The sequence below is a fragment of the Lytechinus variegatus genome, chromosome 8 (genome assembly GCF_018143015.1).
Source record: "Lytechinus variegatus isolate NC3 chromosome 8, Lvar_3.0, whole genome shotgun sequence".
NCBI classification, from domain to species: Eukaryota; Metazoa; Echinodermata; class Echinoidea; order Temnopleuroida; family Toxopneustidae; genus Lytechinus; species Lytechinus variegatus.
In genome coordinates this window covers 36939203-36957051 of record NC_054747.1, presented here as the reverse complement: position 1 = coordinate 36957051, position 17849 = coordinate 36939203, and the positions used below count along the sequence as shown (strand labels likewise).

The window sequence follows — 17849 nt, the reverse complement described above, 5'->3', positions numbered from 1 at the left end:
CCTACGGATCCTTTAAAGAGCCATCGACTTGAACATTTGGCGATATTGAAATTTAATAAATTGAAATTGAAAAGGGAGATACTTTATCTTGCCATGTCGACATAATAACCTTATTATGTTGACAAGGCGAGATATGTTATCACGCCAAGTTGATTTATAGAAATTTATAAATATAAGTCGACATGGCGAGATACGGTATCTCGCCATGAAATTTATTTGTTGACATGGTGAAATATCTCTCCAAGTCGGCTTACAAAATATTGTATGTCAACATGGTGAGGTATGAAGTGTCCAAGGCCCGGCGAGAGTCCAAATATCTTGCCAAGTTGACATATAACTTTTTATTAGTCGACTTGGCGAGATATCGTATCTCGCCATGTCGACATAATAAGGTTATTATGTCGACATGGCAAGATAAAGTATCTCGCCAAGTCGTCAAGTCGATGGCACGTTAAAGCCTCCGTAAACATAAGATCACACAGTGATCGCAGAAGCAGATTTACCAAACTTAGTGTCGGGTATGCTAACCTCACATTCACTTTGTTTTATTTTAGATTAAAAAGAGAAAATCTCCCCCCCTTCTACTTCTCCCCTATTGGCACGAATACATACTGTATATATGGTATAAAAAGTCACTAATCATCTTTTTCTTTTATAATTATCTGACTTGTTTTTCCTGAAGATGGAAATATATCACAATTCGAATTTGTTGAAAGCACCAAATATTTGAGCAAAATTTTATGCCATATATATATATATATTTCAATATTCTAGTCTATTTTTTATTTTATTTCTCAACTCAATGAAACAGCATAGGAAATAATTATACAGATATAAAATGATAAACATACAAATCAATACAATAATTGAACCAATATATTTTATGCATTTACACACCGGCATTTTTCTTACTCAGCTGAACCTTTAAAATATGATGATCCACCAAACATAATCAGAGTATACCACCTTGCCCCTAACAAAGCAACATTTAAAAAAATATGGAATAACACTAATGGTGGGGATAAAAGCCCTTCTGGAAATAACACAGAGTCATGTACAGTGTATTCATAATGTGCTCACGTCTGCACAAACAATCATGACATATAGTGAACTGAACGTATGATTTACCGATGGAATTGTGGAGATATTAACGCAGAGCATTTCTATTGTAACAAGTAGGCTTGTGTCGAAACAGAAAAATAAATCGGACAAATAATGAGAAGGTTATGTGCATTTGACTATAGCAATCACTGATGCTACGGAGATCCTCCCATTGGTAATGCGACAAGGATGTGTGATGTCACATGTGAACAACTTTTTTTCTTTGATGGACAATAAAATACACCCAAAATGTCTCTTTTGCTTTTTCTCATGGTGATACAAACTCTTTATCAATTATGTATTCTTTAAAAAATCTGTATTGCATGCCATCCGATAGAAAGAACACATGATCTACAGAGAAGATGTGCTAAAACAGGCCGTTTAAGTGAAATATATACTAAAGTATAATGGGGAGAGTTGTTAACAAGTGACATCACACATCTTTGTCGCATTCCAATGTGAGGATCTCCATAGCAATAGTGATCGCAATATTCAAATGCTCATAACTTTCTCATTATTTGTCCGATTTTTCTCAAACTTTCGTTGATCTGTTTCGTTGATTTTTCTTTTTTTTTCACAGAAGCTATCTGGTTCTAAAGGTTTCATTTTCATTAAAAAGGTTAAAGGTGAATGAAACCATTGGAACAAGATAGCTTGTGTGAAAACAGAAAAATCAAAGAAACAGATCAACGAAAGTTTGAGAAAAATCGGACAAATAATGAGAAAGTTATGAGCATTTGAATATTGCGATCACTAATGCTATGGAGATAGCAAATTGGCAATGCGACAAAGATGTGTGATGTCACTTGTGAACAACTCTCCCCATTACTCTAGTATATATTTCACTAGAATTGCCTCTTTTATCACATCTATCCATAAATCATGTGTTCTGTCTACATGAGGGCATGTAATGCATATTTTTTAAGAATACATCATGGATAAAGAGTTTGTATCATCATAAGAAAAAGCAAAAAGAGACATTTTGAGGGTATTTTATAGTCCACCAAAGGGAAAGTTCTTCATCAGTGACATCACACATCCTTGTCGCATTGCCAATGTGAGGATCTCCATAGCATTAGTGATTGGAATATTCAAATGCTCATAACTTTCTCATTATTTGTCCGATTTTTCTCAAACTTTCGTTGATTTTTCTTTTCAATTTTTCACACAAGCTATCTGGTTCTAAAGGTTTCATTTTCATTAAAAAGGTTAAAGGAGAATGAAACCATTGGAACAAGATAGCTTGTGTGAAAACAGAAAAATCAAAGAAACAGATCAACGAAAGTTATGAGCATTTGAATATTGCGATCACTAATGCTATGGAGATAGCAAATTGGCAATGCGACAAAGATGTGTGATGTCACTTGTGAACAACTCTCCCTATTACTCTAGTATATATTTCACTAGAATTGCCTCTTTTATCACATCTATCCATAAATCATGTGTTCTGTCTACATGAGGGCATGTAATGCATATTTTTTAAGAATACATCATGGATAAAGAGTTTGTATCATCATAAGAAAAAGCAAAAAGAGACATTTTGAGGGTATTTTATAGTCCACCAAAGGGAAAGTTGTTCATCAGTGACATCACACATCCTTGTCGCATTGCCAATGTGAGGATCTCCATAGCATTAGTGATTGCAATATTCAAATGCTCATAACTTTCTCATTATTTGTCCGATTTTTCTCAAACTTTCTTTATTTTTATTCTTTGATTTTTCTGTTTCTACACAAGCCTATTTGTTCCAAAGGTTTAATTTCACAGTGGACACTTCTACAACCATGACAGCGCGTTCGCATAAGGGAATTTGCTTAAATCTTGTCTCCGCTGTATGAGTTTTCAGTGTGTATATCATGGACGATGTTACTCAATCTATCAAAATACTAAAGTTTAAAGGTCAAGTCCACCTCAGAAAAATGTTGATTTGAATCAAAAGAGAAAAATCAGACAAGCAATGCTGAAAATTTCATCAAAATCGGATGTAAAATAAGAAAGTTACGACATTTCAAAGTTTCGCTTATTTTCAACAAAATAGTTATATGTACGTGCCAGTTACATCCAAATGAAAGAGTCGATGATGTCACTCACTCACTATTTCTTTTGTTTTTTATTGTTTGAATTATACAATATTTCCATTTTACGAATTTGACGATTGATTAGGACCTCCTTGCCTGAAGAACAAAATGTAAAAAAAATGGAATTCCACGTGTTCAGGGAGGAATGAAACTTCATTTCACATGACAATGACGAGAAAATAAAAATATTTCATATATCATAATAAAATACAAAAGAAATAGTGAGTGAGTGATGTCATCAACTCTCTCATTTGGATGTAACTGGCTCGTTCATATGACTATTTTGTTGAAAATAAGCGAAACCTTAAAATGCCATAACTTTCTTATTTTACATCCGATTTCAATGAAATTTTCAGTGTTATGCTTGTTGATATTTTTCACTTTTTATTCAAATCAAGTTTTTGTTGGGGTGGACTTGTCCTTTATAACAAAGGGGAAACTTCTGTAGTGTGGATTTGTAGGGATTTCCCCATATCAATGGATTATCTAAAGATGTGATTTTTACCACAGTTCAACAGCTCAAATTAAGACACTGTGAACACTGTCTCTGTACACTTCAACAGTGATGATATATTTAACACTGCGTTCACATAAGATGTGAGTGTCAAAGCTAACAGTGTGGCAATGATTTCACACTGTGGATACTACTGTATAGTGTGAATTTACAAAGTGTGTCCATAGAGCTGTTAGCTCCATGGTGTGTCCATATGATGGACTGTCTGGAGCCTGGATTTTTTCACACTATGGAGACCTACACTGAGGGTGAAGTGTGTTCAAACAGTGACCTATTATAAGAATGTATTTCACACGCTGTTAAAATACTCAAATTTGAATAGTGTGAAAGAGATCTCACACTATGATCCACTTCCCGAACACACCATGAGACACTGTATTCTTTCCCACATGGAAAAGATCGGGTTTCGATATTGGTTGATTGATTTTAACTTACCACAAACTGATGAAACCAGTAGCGAAAATAGGAAAACAAATTTAACAATATTCGTCATTTTTTCTCGCTGAGTTCTTTGGATGTGTACTTGACTCTCAATTTATCAGAAACAGTCGGCTCCAGAATAGTCTTCAGGATAACTTTTAACCATGAACATCAGCTTGGAAATGACATCATAGCGTTAACTCCAATCATCTGTGCTTCCTTTATAAATGAAATAAGGGGAAATGTTTTGAAAAGTCAAATTGGATTGATATTTTTCGGATAGGGGAATGTATATGACTTCAGCATGTTCAGAGGTTGAATAAACAAACCATTACTCATTAACCTATAACAAAAAAACTAGGACATGTTCACATGTTTCCTGATCTGCTTTGCCGCATGTAGACCTTCTTTCGGGGGGGGGGGGGCAAGACGATTAGAACATTTTTTAAGAAACTCGAAAAGAGAGAGCAAAGAGAGGAAGCGGAGCGGAGCTATACGGTTATTTTGGGCGCTTTTGCATTTTTTTTTGCAGTTGAAGTTAAAAATTTCGTGCATACTTTTTGTGAATTTTGTGAAAATTTTAGTTGAATTTACATATTGGGGGAGGGGCAAATGCCCCCCCCCCCCCCGCCATGCCCCCCCCATCTAAGACCACGTTATTCAATTTTAGAGGGGACCATTTGGAATTAACAACTATTTCCGAGCACTTGTTTAGTCTGAATTTTATTTATTTATTTCATCTGAGTAAAATTATTTATTTCCAAAGAGTTGTAGAATTAATTGTAAGAGCATTTCGTTTTATCGATTTATTGCACTGCATGTTTCTTTCTTTTATTTTGTTACTGAATATTCTAATCAGTTCATATCTCACATTACCCTCCCCTATATAAAACGAAAGAACATTACGCAAAAGAATGACTTTCTCGTTCTAATCCAATGAGAGATAATTGCTTAAAAACAATACCGTGTTTGTATACTGACAGTAATCTGGCCTCATTTAACAAGAATTGAAACCTCAAATACAGTCGACATATATATATTTTCTTTGTCCTTGCATATTCGTTCAATCAACCATAGATATTTCGCTTAATCATTTGATTTGTCTGTTTGTTTATTCATTCCACCGTTCTAATAATTGGTCAGCCAATGATGAACAGGAAAATCAGGAGAACGGTTGATTGGCGTTTATAATGATATCATCATATTTGTTTGGCCCAATTGCGCTCGTAAACAAATCCCCGTACGAACTTTCCTTCGAAGGGATCACTTTGTCCAGAAAAAAAAACTCGACCATGGAAGTAGAATGGGTCGGCATCTCCTTCTTAAAAATAAGAAAATGTATTTTAAAATTACTTCGCCGTCCTAAATAATGTTGACAGGGCGAAGTAATTTTAAAAACACATTTTCGTAGTTTTGGGGTAATAATATTACTTTCCCAAGAGGAATTAGAGCGCATCCCGCAAACTCCTAGTTGACGAGGGGCCATTGATCAGAGTGTAACAACCCAACCGTACTATTATTGAACGGCCTATTTCGATGCTAAAAACTCAAAAGGACCCTATCTAGAGAGGGCGCCATACTTTACCGGAGCATGTGAAACATCAATCGGACTTATAACCGGAAACTAATCCTCAGCCATATGCAGTTTCTCCCAAAATATCAGTATTTTGATTGGTATAATGTTTAAAACGACAAGATACTAATTATGGTAATTGTCACACCTTTCATTCATTCACTCCAATATATCTATTCAATTAATAGGTTAAAATGTATTTACAAATATACTGATATATAATGCATAAAGACACAAAAACAGAATTAATTCATGAATGATGAGATACTTCAAAAGACACGTGAATTATATAATAATAATATAATAATCCGCTTTTATATAGCGCATAATGCATCGGAACGACGTGTCTAAGCGTTTTCATCGTGTGCATATCCTCCACTCCCTGGGGAGTATTCCAGTCAATCGCCTGTGAGGCTCACACAGTACTGGACAAGCTACAATGACTTTCACAACCTATACCAGGTACCTATTTAGCACCTGGGTCGAGAGTGGCAAACTGTGGAGTATCGCCTTGCCATTAATGCTATGTCATCATGAATACAATTTAAAAAAATAATAATTTTTCAATCCATATTTCGTTCGGTAAGTGCTTGCGCAACGTTATACAACATATAGCTATCGTGAAACCGGGCCCACGCAACATAAATCTGAATCAGAAGCCGCATATCTGTCACATCGATTTCCAGTCGTGGATCAATCATTGAGCCCGGGGGCAATGAGCGCAGACTCGTGATCGGCAAATCGAACTGAAAACAATTTTTTCACAACAAATCTCTACAGCATCCGTTTCTCGCTTATCGGTTTATCATCATAAAATGGTTTTTGCCATGAAAATTCAACAGATGCCTGTATATTTCAAGAAAATAATATGGGTTACTGACGGTTGTGAGATGTCATTTTCATTACATTAATGAAATAAAACAATATTCATGCCGCAGTTGTTCGAGTAAATCTAGAGAGAACATACATTGATTGCATCGTTTCTTCAAGCATTGCAAGATGTAGGCAGTATTACCTTATTTCGCAAAAGTTTTGACAAGGTTGAGAAAGTTTCGCAAAATGTTCTTTTGAGTACTTGCTGACTTCATCGAAGATTGCAATTCCGTCACAATCCACGAGCAAAATAATCAAGGATGTGTAAATAGGACTAGATTAACTATCAAAAGGTAAGAAATTACAAAATGTGTTTGATTTCATTAGTCAATTTTTGTATAGTGGTTAGCTTTCTAGTCTCAGTATTTGTTAAATATATACTCTATGTAGGTATCCATTTATTTAAAACATTAAAAATGCATGTTAAGTTTTAAAAAGGGGGGGGGGGGGATAAAGGCAAATATGCATGCGGTATAGCATTGTGATTTTATTAAGACAAATATCGCAATTAATCATTTCATTTTGTTATTGAAAGCAAGGGTTTTAATAATTCTCCATTACTATTTATCTGTCCCTTGTTGCGTTGTGTTTCACTTGTTAATTCAACAGAATTAATTTCTGATGTAAAGTGATAACAAAGCTCGAATCAGCTTCTCTACGATTTTGTGTGCACGTAATCGAATGATGACAGTGGTTACTTCATAATTCCTGAATATACCACTAATCTCGCAAATCATTCTGATTACTGGTTCTAGCTAAACCTACCCAAAAGTAGGCCCGCAATAACCGAAATGAATTAATAGAATCTGTGGAATGCAATACAGTCAAGGTGTCGATCCTATTGGTGAAAGATATATATATATATTTTTTTTTTTGGGGGGGGGGTTCACTCTGTTCCACTCTCATTTCTAATTCTCATCCCTTTTCCCTCACCCCTCCCCCTCCACCCCCCCCCCCCCCCCCTCTCTCTCTTTCCAACAATCCCGCCTTCCATCTTCCTGTTTTATGTCCAAAGAGCTCTTTGATTTATTTGCGGTCTTTTGTCAGTTTCTCGAACTGGTTATCTTTTATTTACTGTTAAAAAACGAATTCAGGAGCTGTTTTATTTGTTTTTCTTTCCATGATTTCTTTCTGATTTGATTTGATTTCATTCTTGTCATTATTTTGTTTCTTTATCCTAGCTTTTCTTTTCCTTCTACTCCCCTCCTCGAATTTCATTTGAAACATTTTAAAACGTATTATAATTTCCCCATGTGTTGTTATGATTATTCAAATGTAAAAGTTTGGTTCAATTAAATTAAATTCATTTATTTATTCAACCATAAAAAGGATTTAAAAAAAAAACGTACAATATACGTTATTAACAAAGTATCAGAAAAAATAACAACAAATAGATAATTCGGAGACCCCGGGGAAGCGACGCTTATAAAGGGGTCACCCTGATATATTAATACATTACAAATAACAAGTGTGAAGAAAAGTACAATTCAGATTAATTAAAACAAATTTCACAATAAGTGAAATAATAGATAAAGGAAACATTATTTCTTGATGATCCATTCCCAGATAACCCACTTGCATTTTGGTACCAGTCCTTTTTGGAAAAGCTTCTCTTTAGAAAACGATATTTAGATGTAAATATGAATTAATATTAAGAAGATACTGATATAGAAAATTGAATTTTCTTTAAAAGGTCAATGTTATGCCTTTAAATTTTTTTCCCCCATGACTTATTGATTATGATCTCTATTTTGTCAGAGTTTCCTATTTTCCATAGATGAACCTTGGATATATGATCTCCATCTTACTGCATTTATCATCTCTGTTACATAATGAAGCAGCAGATGGTAAGTTTCTTCTTTCGATTTTTTTTCATTTCCCTTTCCTCCGTTTCCTATTCACTTTGTTTTTCCTCCCCCCCCCCCTCCTCTTAGTCATCGTTCTTTTCTTCTTTGTTTATTCTTCTTCTTTTCTTTTTATTTCTTCTTCTTCTTCTTTTTATTTTTCTTCCTTGTCTTCTTCTTAATAGTCACCGTTCTTTTCTTCTTGTTTGTTGTTGTTCTTCTTCTTTTCTTCTTTTTCTACTTCTTCTTCTTCCTCCTCTTCTTATTCTTTTTCTTCTTATTATTATTTTCTCCTTCTTCTTCTTATTCTTCTTCTTCTTCCTCTTCGACCCCTTCCTTTAATTTGAAAACTATTTTTTTCAGTTTCATGCTATTGTTATTTAAATATTTAACATTTTTGCCATTGTGCAATTGACTGTTATTATTTTCTTTTCGTGTTTTTCCCTTCAGTTTAAACACAGAAGAATAAGTGCAGGAACATTTCTCCCAAAGTTCTATACGAAACATGTGTTTCACTGAAAACAAATGGGATATTCTTAAATTGGGGATTTCTTACTTTTGGGCTGTAAATTGTGTTAGATGAGTAAATAAACCTCTCATCAATATTACTAATTAATCTTTCATTAATTGCTATATCATTGTGAAACATGTCAAGTATATACAGAACAAATTTGCATCGTTACAGCCTTGACCATGTTTACATTCAAGCTAACAAATATCGGCTGTAATGAAGTTATTCAATTTAGCCAACATTGAATGCAATCTCTAAAAAAAATAATCCAGAAAAAATGAGAACAGTGCCTCACGATGTGACCTTCACGAATCAACGCATTAAAGGAGTCAATGTTCATCTCCATGAGCCTTCCCATAATCCTATGCTAATGAGCTTCCGTTTTGCCGCTCTTACTATAGTCTAACTTCTAGACATTGAGGTTATTTTCTTAAAGTTCTCGAATGTTTTATTTGCCATAAATTTGCTTGACTTGAAATAATGGAAAATAAAACTGGCAAAATGGTGCAAATTACATCGAAATCGGACATAAAGAAGACGAACGTTCTTTTTTTCTTATATTCCCACATTTTGTATTTTTTTAAATTGAACAATTTTGTATAAGTTATGCAAATGTTGCACTTGTGATCAAACTATATTAATTGTAATCTAATTTGCGAAATAAGATAGAGAATCATACAGAGTATTTGAAATACCTGGTCATAATGAAAATTAAAGGAATAAAAAAAAAACAGACTGAAGACTTTTCTTTAAAAAACAAAGCTTTTACGCTAAAGTAAATTTTATTTTCTCATTCACTATTCATAGTGATAGATAAAGTTATTTCTGCTATCAGACTTAAAGGGAAAGTTCACCCTGAAGAAAACTTTGTTGTAAAAATAGCAGAAAAAATATCGAAAAAATATTGGTGAAGGTTTGAGGAAAATCCGTTAAAGGGGAAGTTCACCCTAACAAAAAGTTTATTGTAAAAATAGCAGAAAAAATAATAAAAAATATTGACGAAGGTTTGAGAAAAATCATCAAATAATTAAAAAGTTATTAGAATTTCAATTATTTGATTTGTGACGTCATATGCGAGCAGCATTCCTACATAGCGAATGGTAAAAAATCAATGAAATGTCATTTTCTCAGAAAATTGAAAATGGTTTTTACTGTACCTTTTGTATATCAATAGATAAATCATTTCACACCCGATCATGAATAGAAAACAAATTAAGTCATCAGCAACCATATAAAATTTGAAATTCATGCATTTTATATTACATAACACATGGGGCAGCTGCTCGTTTATGACGTCACAAATCCAAAACTTTGAACTCTAATAACTTTCTTATTCTTTAACAGATTTTCCTCAAACCTTCACCAATATTTTTTACTATTTTTACAACAAAGTTTTCTTCAGGGTGAACTTCCCCTTTAAAGAGTAAGAAAGTTATTAGAGTTCAAAGTTTTGGATTTGTGACGTCATAAACGAGCAGCTGCCCAATGTGTTATGTAATATAAAATGCATGAATTTCAAATTCTGTATGGTTCCTGATGACTTAATTTTGTTTTCTATTCATGATCGGGTGTGAAGTAATTTGTCTATTGATATACAAAAGGTACCGTGAAAAACATTTTCAATTTTATGAGAAAATGACATTTCATTGATTATTTACCATTCGCTATGTAGGAATGCTGCTCGCATATGACGTCACAAATCAAATAATTGAAATTCTAATTACTTTTTAATTATTTGGTGAATTTTTCTCAAGCCTTCGGCAATATTTTTTATTATTTTTTCTGCTATTTTTACAATAAACTTTTTGTCAGGGTGAACTTCCCCTTTAAAACTGATCTTTATTAACTTTTATCATCTTATATGTAATGGTTTGCAATAATGAACTAAAAAAAAACAAAGCAAAACTGCTCATGCTTTTAGAATTAATCGTCCCAAAATCGTTCAAAAGATAAAATTGTTTGGATGTGGAGTGTTTCATGAAGCACATCCAAAAGTGATTTCCACTAATATGTTTACCCTAAACCAAGGAGCTCCTTGCCTAAACCAATCAGACAGCAGGATTTCAGTAGCTTATAACAAATAGTCAATTAAAGTCACCGACTATATGTTTCATGAAATGTTCCCTCGCCTGAGCATTTGTTTGTGAGCCAAAACCACAAAATTAGATTTGGGAAAGCTGAGCTGAGGGGCGAAACGGTACGGGGCCGCTAGAACTAAAAATAAATGTTGGCCAAAATTTCTAACGTGTTGGCTCACGCGGGGAAAATTGATTAAGATCCCTTGCAAATGAAATAATTTTCTATGCATCAATCATCTTCAGCCATACTTTAAACAATTAGTCTGAGCCATGTCTTTAAAAAAATCGTGTGTGTTAAAGGAATTCATGAATGATAATAAGTATTTAGTATAATATAAGCTTTTAAGCTTTTCATTCGAATTAATAATATTTTCTTCAGTTCTTGCTTTTGCTTGCCATGCCTTGCCCTTCTTTCTTTTTTCTTTCTTTCTCTCTCTCTCTTCCTTCCTTCCTTCCTTCCTTCTTTCCTTCCTTCCTTCCTTCCTTCCTTCTTTCCTTCCTTCCTTCCTTCCTTCCTTCCTTCTTTCTTTCTTTCTTTCGACTAATTACAATTTCCACCTTGAACAGACTTTAACAATGGTGAAATCGGGAGAGGAAGTATAAAAAGAGAGAATAGACAAAAAACACATATCTTGATAATTATACAGTTCTATTAACCTTTGTTGAATTTCTCATATGTAAGGTTTGTTTGCTGTGTTTTGTTTTGTATTATCGGAATCAACTCAACATAATGTGACTTTTCTTTTTTAAATATCTGTATTTCATTTTGTTTATTTTCCAAAGCTCATCCAGCTGAACGCAGGATCGGATCTCTCTTCTCCGACTTGGCCCTCATCGGTGGTAGGAGATATCAGAAACGATCGGGAAGCAAGAGTGGTAGCAGCAGCGGTGGAATCAGTATTGGTAGCAGAAGTGGTAGCAGCAGCGGTAGCAGCAGTGGTAGCAGAAGTGGTAGCAGAAGTGAGAGCAATGATTCATCCGACGAGCGTTTCAGAAAGACATATCCCTCGGCAACCCTTCCTACCACAACAGTGACAGCACTTCCCAGAACCATGCCACCAAGCGTTACATCAGCTCGCACGGCGGCGACAACTCCGCTGCCACCACCACCACCAACACCACTAGAAACGACGGTGATACCCTCTATGACGCCTACAGTCCGAGTTGAAACTACGGAGCCAGCCACTTCGACGACAGCCACTCCTTCGACGCAGAAAGCAACGGCAACTCCCATCACATCCAGCTCTCCAACCACACCTACCACTCCCACTACACCAACCACTTCAAAGACAATTACAACAGCTACAACGCCTACAATCCCAACCACTCCTACAACTACTACCATCCCAAAGACCCCTACGACGCCAACGACATCAACTACCCCTACGACTACTATGCCAACAACAACGACGACGCCAACTACTCCTAAAACACCTACTACTACCACGACACCTACGACTCCTACCACACCAACTACTCCTACCACACCTACGACCCCTACAACACCTACGACTCCTACAACACCTACGACACCAACCACGCCTACAACACCGACGACACCTAAGACAACTACCACACCAACTACTCCTACAACTCCTACGACACCAACAACCCCTACAACACCGACGACACCTACGACTCCTACAACACCTGCTACTACGACGACACCTACGACCCCTACGACACAAACTACCCCTTCGACTCCTACCACACCTACCACTCCACCAAGTACTACCATGTGTATACGTCGAGGAGATATCTGCCCAGGAGAGTGATACTAAATGGGGGGATAATTGGAGCAAATTAAGAAAAAACACTGAAAAGTTTAATCTCATAAAGAACAAAGGAATCTGTGACCAAATGCTGGAAGGGGTATGATTTTAGCTTTTCAAGGCTCGGAAACTATTTTTCATTATCCGAACAACACACTGCCTCCATTGGAGCTAAGTGCATGTAGGAATTTTGCATGCGTAGCATTGTTAAACATAGCTCACATAATTGCACTGCAAGAACTCCAGTGTTGATTTAACACCAGGCCGGAATCTATATCTGTCCATACCAGAGAAGTGTTACACAACACCAGTTTGGTTTTGGTCTAACACCAGATATGTGTTTATACAACACGAATTAGTATTAAAAGAGCATCAGTTTGATTCCAACCTGGTGTTATTTCAACACTTTTCTGGTGTGGTTATATATAGATTCTGGGCTGGTGTTAAATCAACACCGGAGTTTTTGCAGTGTGGTCCTAAATTGGCCAGTTTTATTGCTGCTATAATATTGTAAGCTGTACGCCTGCTTAAACCCCCTCGTGCGAATTGTTAGACAAACCTGATCGAGAAAGTTTACCAATTTTTTTGTTTGTATTTATGAGCTTTTTGAGCTTTCGTCAATCACCTGGAATTTATTTCTAAAATATATATATCGCAGATATCAATTATAGAAGCAGAATTTCATGAACATAATTATTCACCATTGAAAAAGACAATCGCCAAAGTAAAAGACGTTTTATTGTAAACCGCCCGCCCTTGTGCTTTGCCCCCCCCCCCTGTTTTTACACGTTAAGCAGCTGAAGTAATATCCTAGTACATGCATGTATGACTTTCTGATATATTTTTGGGGAGTAATATTGAATTAATATGTGAATATTAAAATATGCATATTTATTATTGTTTAAGCTCATTCGTATGTATGTTTGTGTACCTGCGTGAATGTTAGTAGAATAATTGTTTCTGTAAAATTCAAATCGTATTTATTTCTTGACAAGCTATTATTGTATGTCATTCGGCTTCTGTCACACAAATGATAAAATAACAAGCGTATGAAACTGTTAATATCAAACAACCGGTTTGTTTATATTCTCTTCATACAACGCTGACTTAAAAAAAGCAGCTTGCATTTTGCAAAGCATGTTAATATTATTGCCTTCATTTAACGCTGAATTAAAAAATATGCTTGTTGATATTTTCTTTTTCAACGCTGAATTAGAAATAAAAAAACGATGAATCATGTTTACTTACATTGTTTTTAATCGTCTTTCAATTGTGGGAATTCGTTTCTATTCATTTGTTTTTTTTTAAGCGTATAAGCGTTAGGATTGAGTAGATTGTGAATATTTGAGCTCTTTATGAGGGGATAGAGAGAAGAGGAGGCAGAGAAATAGAGGGAGATAGGAAATAGACAAATATGTATGTAGATAGATGGATAGATAGATGGGTGGATAGATAATGATAGACAGATGAATATATAGATAGGAAGGTAGATAGATAGACAGACAGACAGACAGATAGATAGATAGATAGATAGACGGACGGACGGACGGACGGACGGACAGACAGACAGACAGATAAATAGATAGATAGATAGATAGAGTGATAGATAGAGTGATAGAGAGGGAGAAAGGGGGTAGAGAGATTAAACGACAATAAGAAAAAGGAAATAAAGAAGGAAATTTTCAAAAAGGTGGAAGAAATTGGATTTCCTTTCCTTAAAATGGAGATGATAGGAGAAAGGTGAATACGTGGAACAAGGGAGAGCGTATTAGAAGGGAAATTATGAAAAATGAGAGAAAAAGTGATTTATGAGGAAGAAAATAATTTGACAAATAATAAGAAAATTTGAAACAGTGGAGAAAAAGGGGTGATAGTAAAATATCAGAAAGAAAGTAATGAAAGTGAAATGAAATAGATCAACCCCAGCAAATAGGTACGAAATAGAGTGGGGGTGATTCAAGGTGTTGATTGAAACTCTGTGTGCAACAGAGCCAAAGGTTGGAAAACAAATTATAAATTTTGAAAAATAACTGTATGCTTTTGATTACTCGTCCAGGAAATACAGTGACTGGTAAAATCAAGATTTAATAAATGGGCGGGGGGCTGAAACTGAATTCATTGTTTAGCGCTGTTTACAAGCTGAAAGGGGAGTAACGAACAAAATGTCGAGCCAAAAAGTTAGTGGGTCTGTGTATAAAATTGCTAAAACATAATTTTCCACATAAAAAAAAACTGTTAAACATAAACAAACGTCTTTACCTAACAATCATGCCAATTGCGTAAAACTTTGGGCATTGGGATCCGTCCATGATTAAACATTTCTATTGGTAAATTTATTATTATCTAAGGTTTATAACACCACCACCGGTATCTCCTCATCTTTTTCTTCCTCCGCTGATCCCGGAGATCTACAGCTGGTTGCTGTATTGTTGCATAAATAATTATAAGAGCACAAAGCACTTCCTCAGAGTAGTATCGGTGATACAATACAATTACACATTCAAGAGAGAGAAGAGAGAAAGGAGGTACGAAAGATGTGGATCTTGTGCGGGAAGAGTAACAGTTTAGTGGTCAGCTTGTCTTGCATGGAAGAAGATAGTTTTGGGTAGACAGGTACTAGTACCTTCGAATTCATAGTACCTTCATCATACCTTCCACCCAGGTTTTGTTTACATGATTTTAGGGATTTCCCCCTCATTTCCTTTGATTTGGCGATAGAGGGCGTTTTACCGAAACGGGGAAAAAAATCGACCGTCCACAACATTAATTAATTCACATGATCAACCGAGCAGCTGTCACAAGTTTGTTGTAAAAAACAAACACAAAACATACATTGTAAACTCAATCACAAAGCGGAGACGAGTCCGAAGATGGATATTTTCAGAATCTTCATATACTTCGGCTTCATTCTGAATGTAGGTCCCCTGTTTTGCAGTGCCACGTCGAGTCCGGGAATCGAAGCGGTTTTCAACAAAACTTACTCGGGAAAGGTATCGGAAGGGAACGATATGCTGTACACGTTCACACACAACACGTCCGTGGTACGTATGCAACCCGATTGATATCTAAATGATGATTATAGGAATAACGCATTCCGCGGAGTTGTTTAGCGAGTATGCAGTGCACGAGAGGTTTCTTCTGAGCATGCGCACTCCGGCGAGTGTGGAGTGTGCATGCGAAGAAGAAACCTCGCTCGAGTGCACTGCATATCGCTGAAAAACGACGGGTAAATGCGTTATTCCTTTTATAAGATGGCTAAGTAATTTCGAACGCAATTTTAAGCACCTTATATGAGAAGAAAAGATAATGAAATAGATCTAAATCACATATCAAAATTTTGAACTTGCACTTACCGTGGGTTAGACAATTTGGGTGCGTGCAATTCGCACGGGCGTGCAGGGATAGACACTTTTCGCGAATGATCACGTGGTACGCTTTGACCAATCGGCAAGCTGCAAATTATTTAGCCATCTTATAAAATGTTCTTTCGATGCCTGGGGGGGGGGGGGGCTTGGAGCGGGCTTATTGTAAAAGGGAGGGTCCTCGGAACAGGCTTTGGAACTACAAATTTTTGTCATGTTTTGTAAAAGTTTTACAAAAACGTTAAACGGCATGAACGGGTCCTTGGATTCGGAAGGAAAGGGTCGCCTAGTACTACTACTGGCTACAGAGTAAGTGCGTATACATGCATCCCTCGCCCTCGGCTCTACGCTACGGAACGTGCATGCAGCTAGCCTGGCGGCACGGGCGCCGGGTGCACCAGTCGTGCCAGTGCATTATACACCCCCCTGTAGCGATGTAACTTACATGTACCGTAAGGGCACTAATATTCAACCCGTTTGGAGAGTTTCCTCAAAATATATCTGTATAGGCCTATAGGAATATAAAATTTACCTGAATTTCAAACCCGCCTTATTTCCAAGAGCAATTGCTGGTCATTCCTTTTCTGTTATTTTTTCTTCAACCCGTAGACTGTGTGCACAGGCGATCGAATTTACGGCGATGGTTTTTCGCACTAGTATTCAATCCGTCGGCACTAGTATTCAACCTAGCAATGAAAGAAGACCCTGTCTCTCAATCTGCCCTTGTCCCATCCGACTATGGACTACCGGTACTCCGGTAGACCATTTGAGATGAGACCAAACACGGAAATAATCAAAGCCAGAGACTTACATAGATCTAGATCTAATTTAGCAATCTAAACCATTTTAAGATTCGCTATCTATCCTCACTAGGTTGAATACTAGTGCCATTCAGTGCAAAAGGCCATCGCCGCATAATTTGATCCTCCACGCACACAGTCAACAGATTGATAATGAAAATACAGACAACAGACTACCCTGGAAATAACAAATGTATGAAATTAAGATAAATTCCCTATTTCTAAATATTAGGGGGAATATGTCAAAATCTTTGAATCATGCCGGGTTGAATACTGGTGCCCATGGATACGGTATGTAAAGAGATGATTCAGGTCACTGTATTTGGAATGGGAATCACCTTTTCAAAATTTTGATTCTTGTTGACCTAAACTTTTGACAAAAATGAATGAGAATCTGCAAAAATCTTAAGTTCTACCCCACCCAATCAAGGATTCATTACATGCCGCCACGCACAGAAAAGTCAAGCAATAGAAGTCGTGTGTTGTGGACACCAGAACTAGAAGTGAGATCCCAGCACCCATGACCCACTAGTTAGAAATCCACTGCCAGGCGCTGTTCATGGTGCGAGGTTACTAGTATACCTAATAGTACCTCGCAATACATGTGAATGGTTCAACCCTGAAGGAGGCAGATGTATTGTAACCTTAAGAAGAAGAAGAGAAATTGAGATGACATGCATCGTTTCTTTTCCTCCTAGAAAAATATATGTTATGAATGTCAACGTTGACGGTTTTAAAAGCCCTTTAAAATCCACTCAAGGGTTCATTACATGCCAGCGCGCACAGAAAAATCAAGCCATAGAAATCGTGCGTTGTGGACACCAGAAGTAAGATCGCAGCACGCGCGACCCACTAGTTAGAAATCCACTGCTAAAATGCCAAACGCGGTTCATGGTGCGAGGTTAGTATACTAATACTAACCT

At 36.2% G+C, this 17849-nt stretch overlaps 2 protein-coding genes across 2 annotated transcripts in view; both read left to right on the top strand.

Moving 5' to 3' along the window:
- The first annotated feature begins 8336 nt into the window (after window positions 1-8336).
- On the top strand, window positions 8337-12946 carry LOC121419691 (integumentary mucin A.1-like). The gene is made up of 2 exons (XM_041614151.1): window positions 8337-8406; window positions 11776-12946. Exons 1-2 carry the CDS (start codon window positions 8337-8339, stop codon window positions 12765-12767), a joined length of 1062 nt encoding a protein of 353 aa, XP_041470085.1. The 3' UTR covers window positions 12768-12946.
- Window positions 12947-15544: 2598 nt separating this feature from the next.
- Window positions 15545-17849, top strand: part of LOC121419690 (SID1 transmembrane family member 1-like) — a 43059-nt gene continuing 40754 nt past the window's right edge. Inside the window, exon 1 of the mRNA XM_041614150.1 lies at window positions 15545-15805. Within this exon, the coding sequence (XP_041470084.1) occupies window positions 15635-15805 (171 nt within the window). The 5' untranslated portion in view covers window positions 15545-15634. The remainder of the gene's footprint in view (window positions 15806-17849) is intronic.

Excerpts from the sequence above, each read along its gene's own strand:
- LOC121419691 (XM_041614151.1), top strand. The coding sequence starts at position 8,337 with ATGAACCTTGGATATATGATCTCCATCTTACTGCATTTATCATCTCTG. Across the intron at positions 8,407-11,775 it reads ACATAATGAAGCAGCAGATG|CTCATCCAGCTGAACGCAGG; the intron begins GTAAGTTTCTTC and ends TATTTTCCAAAG.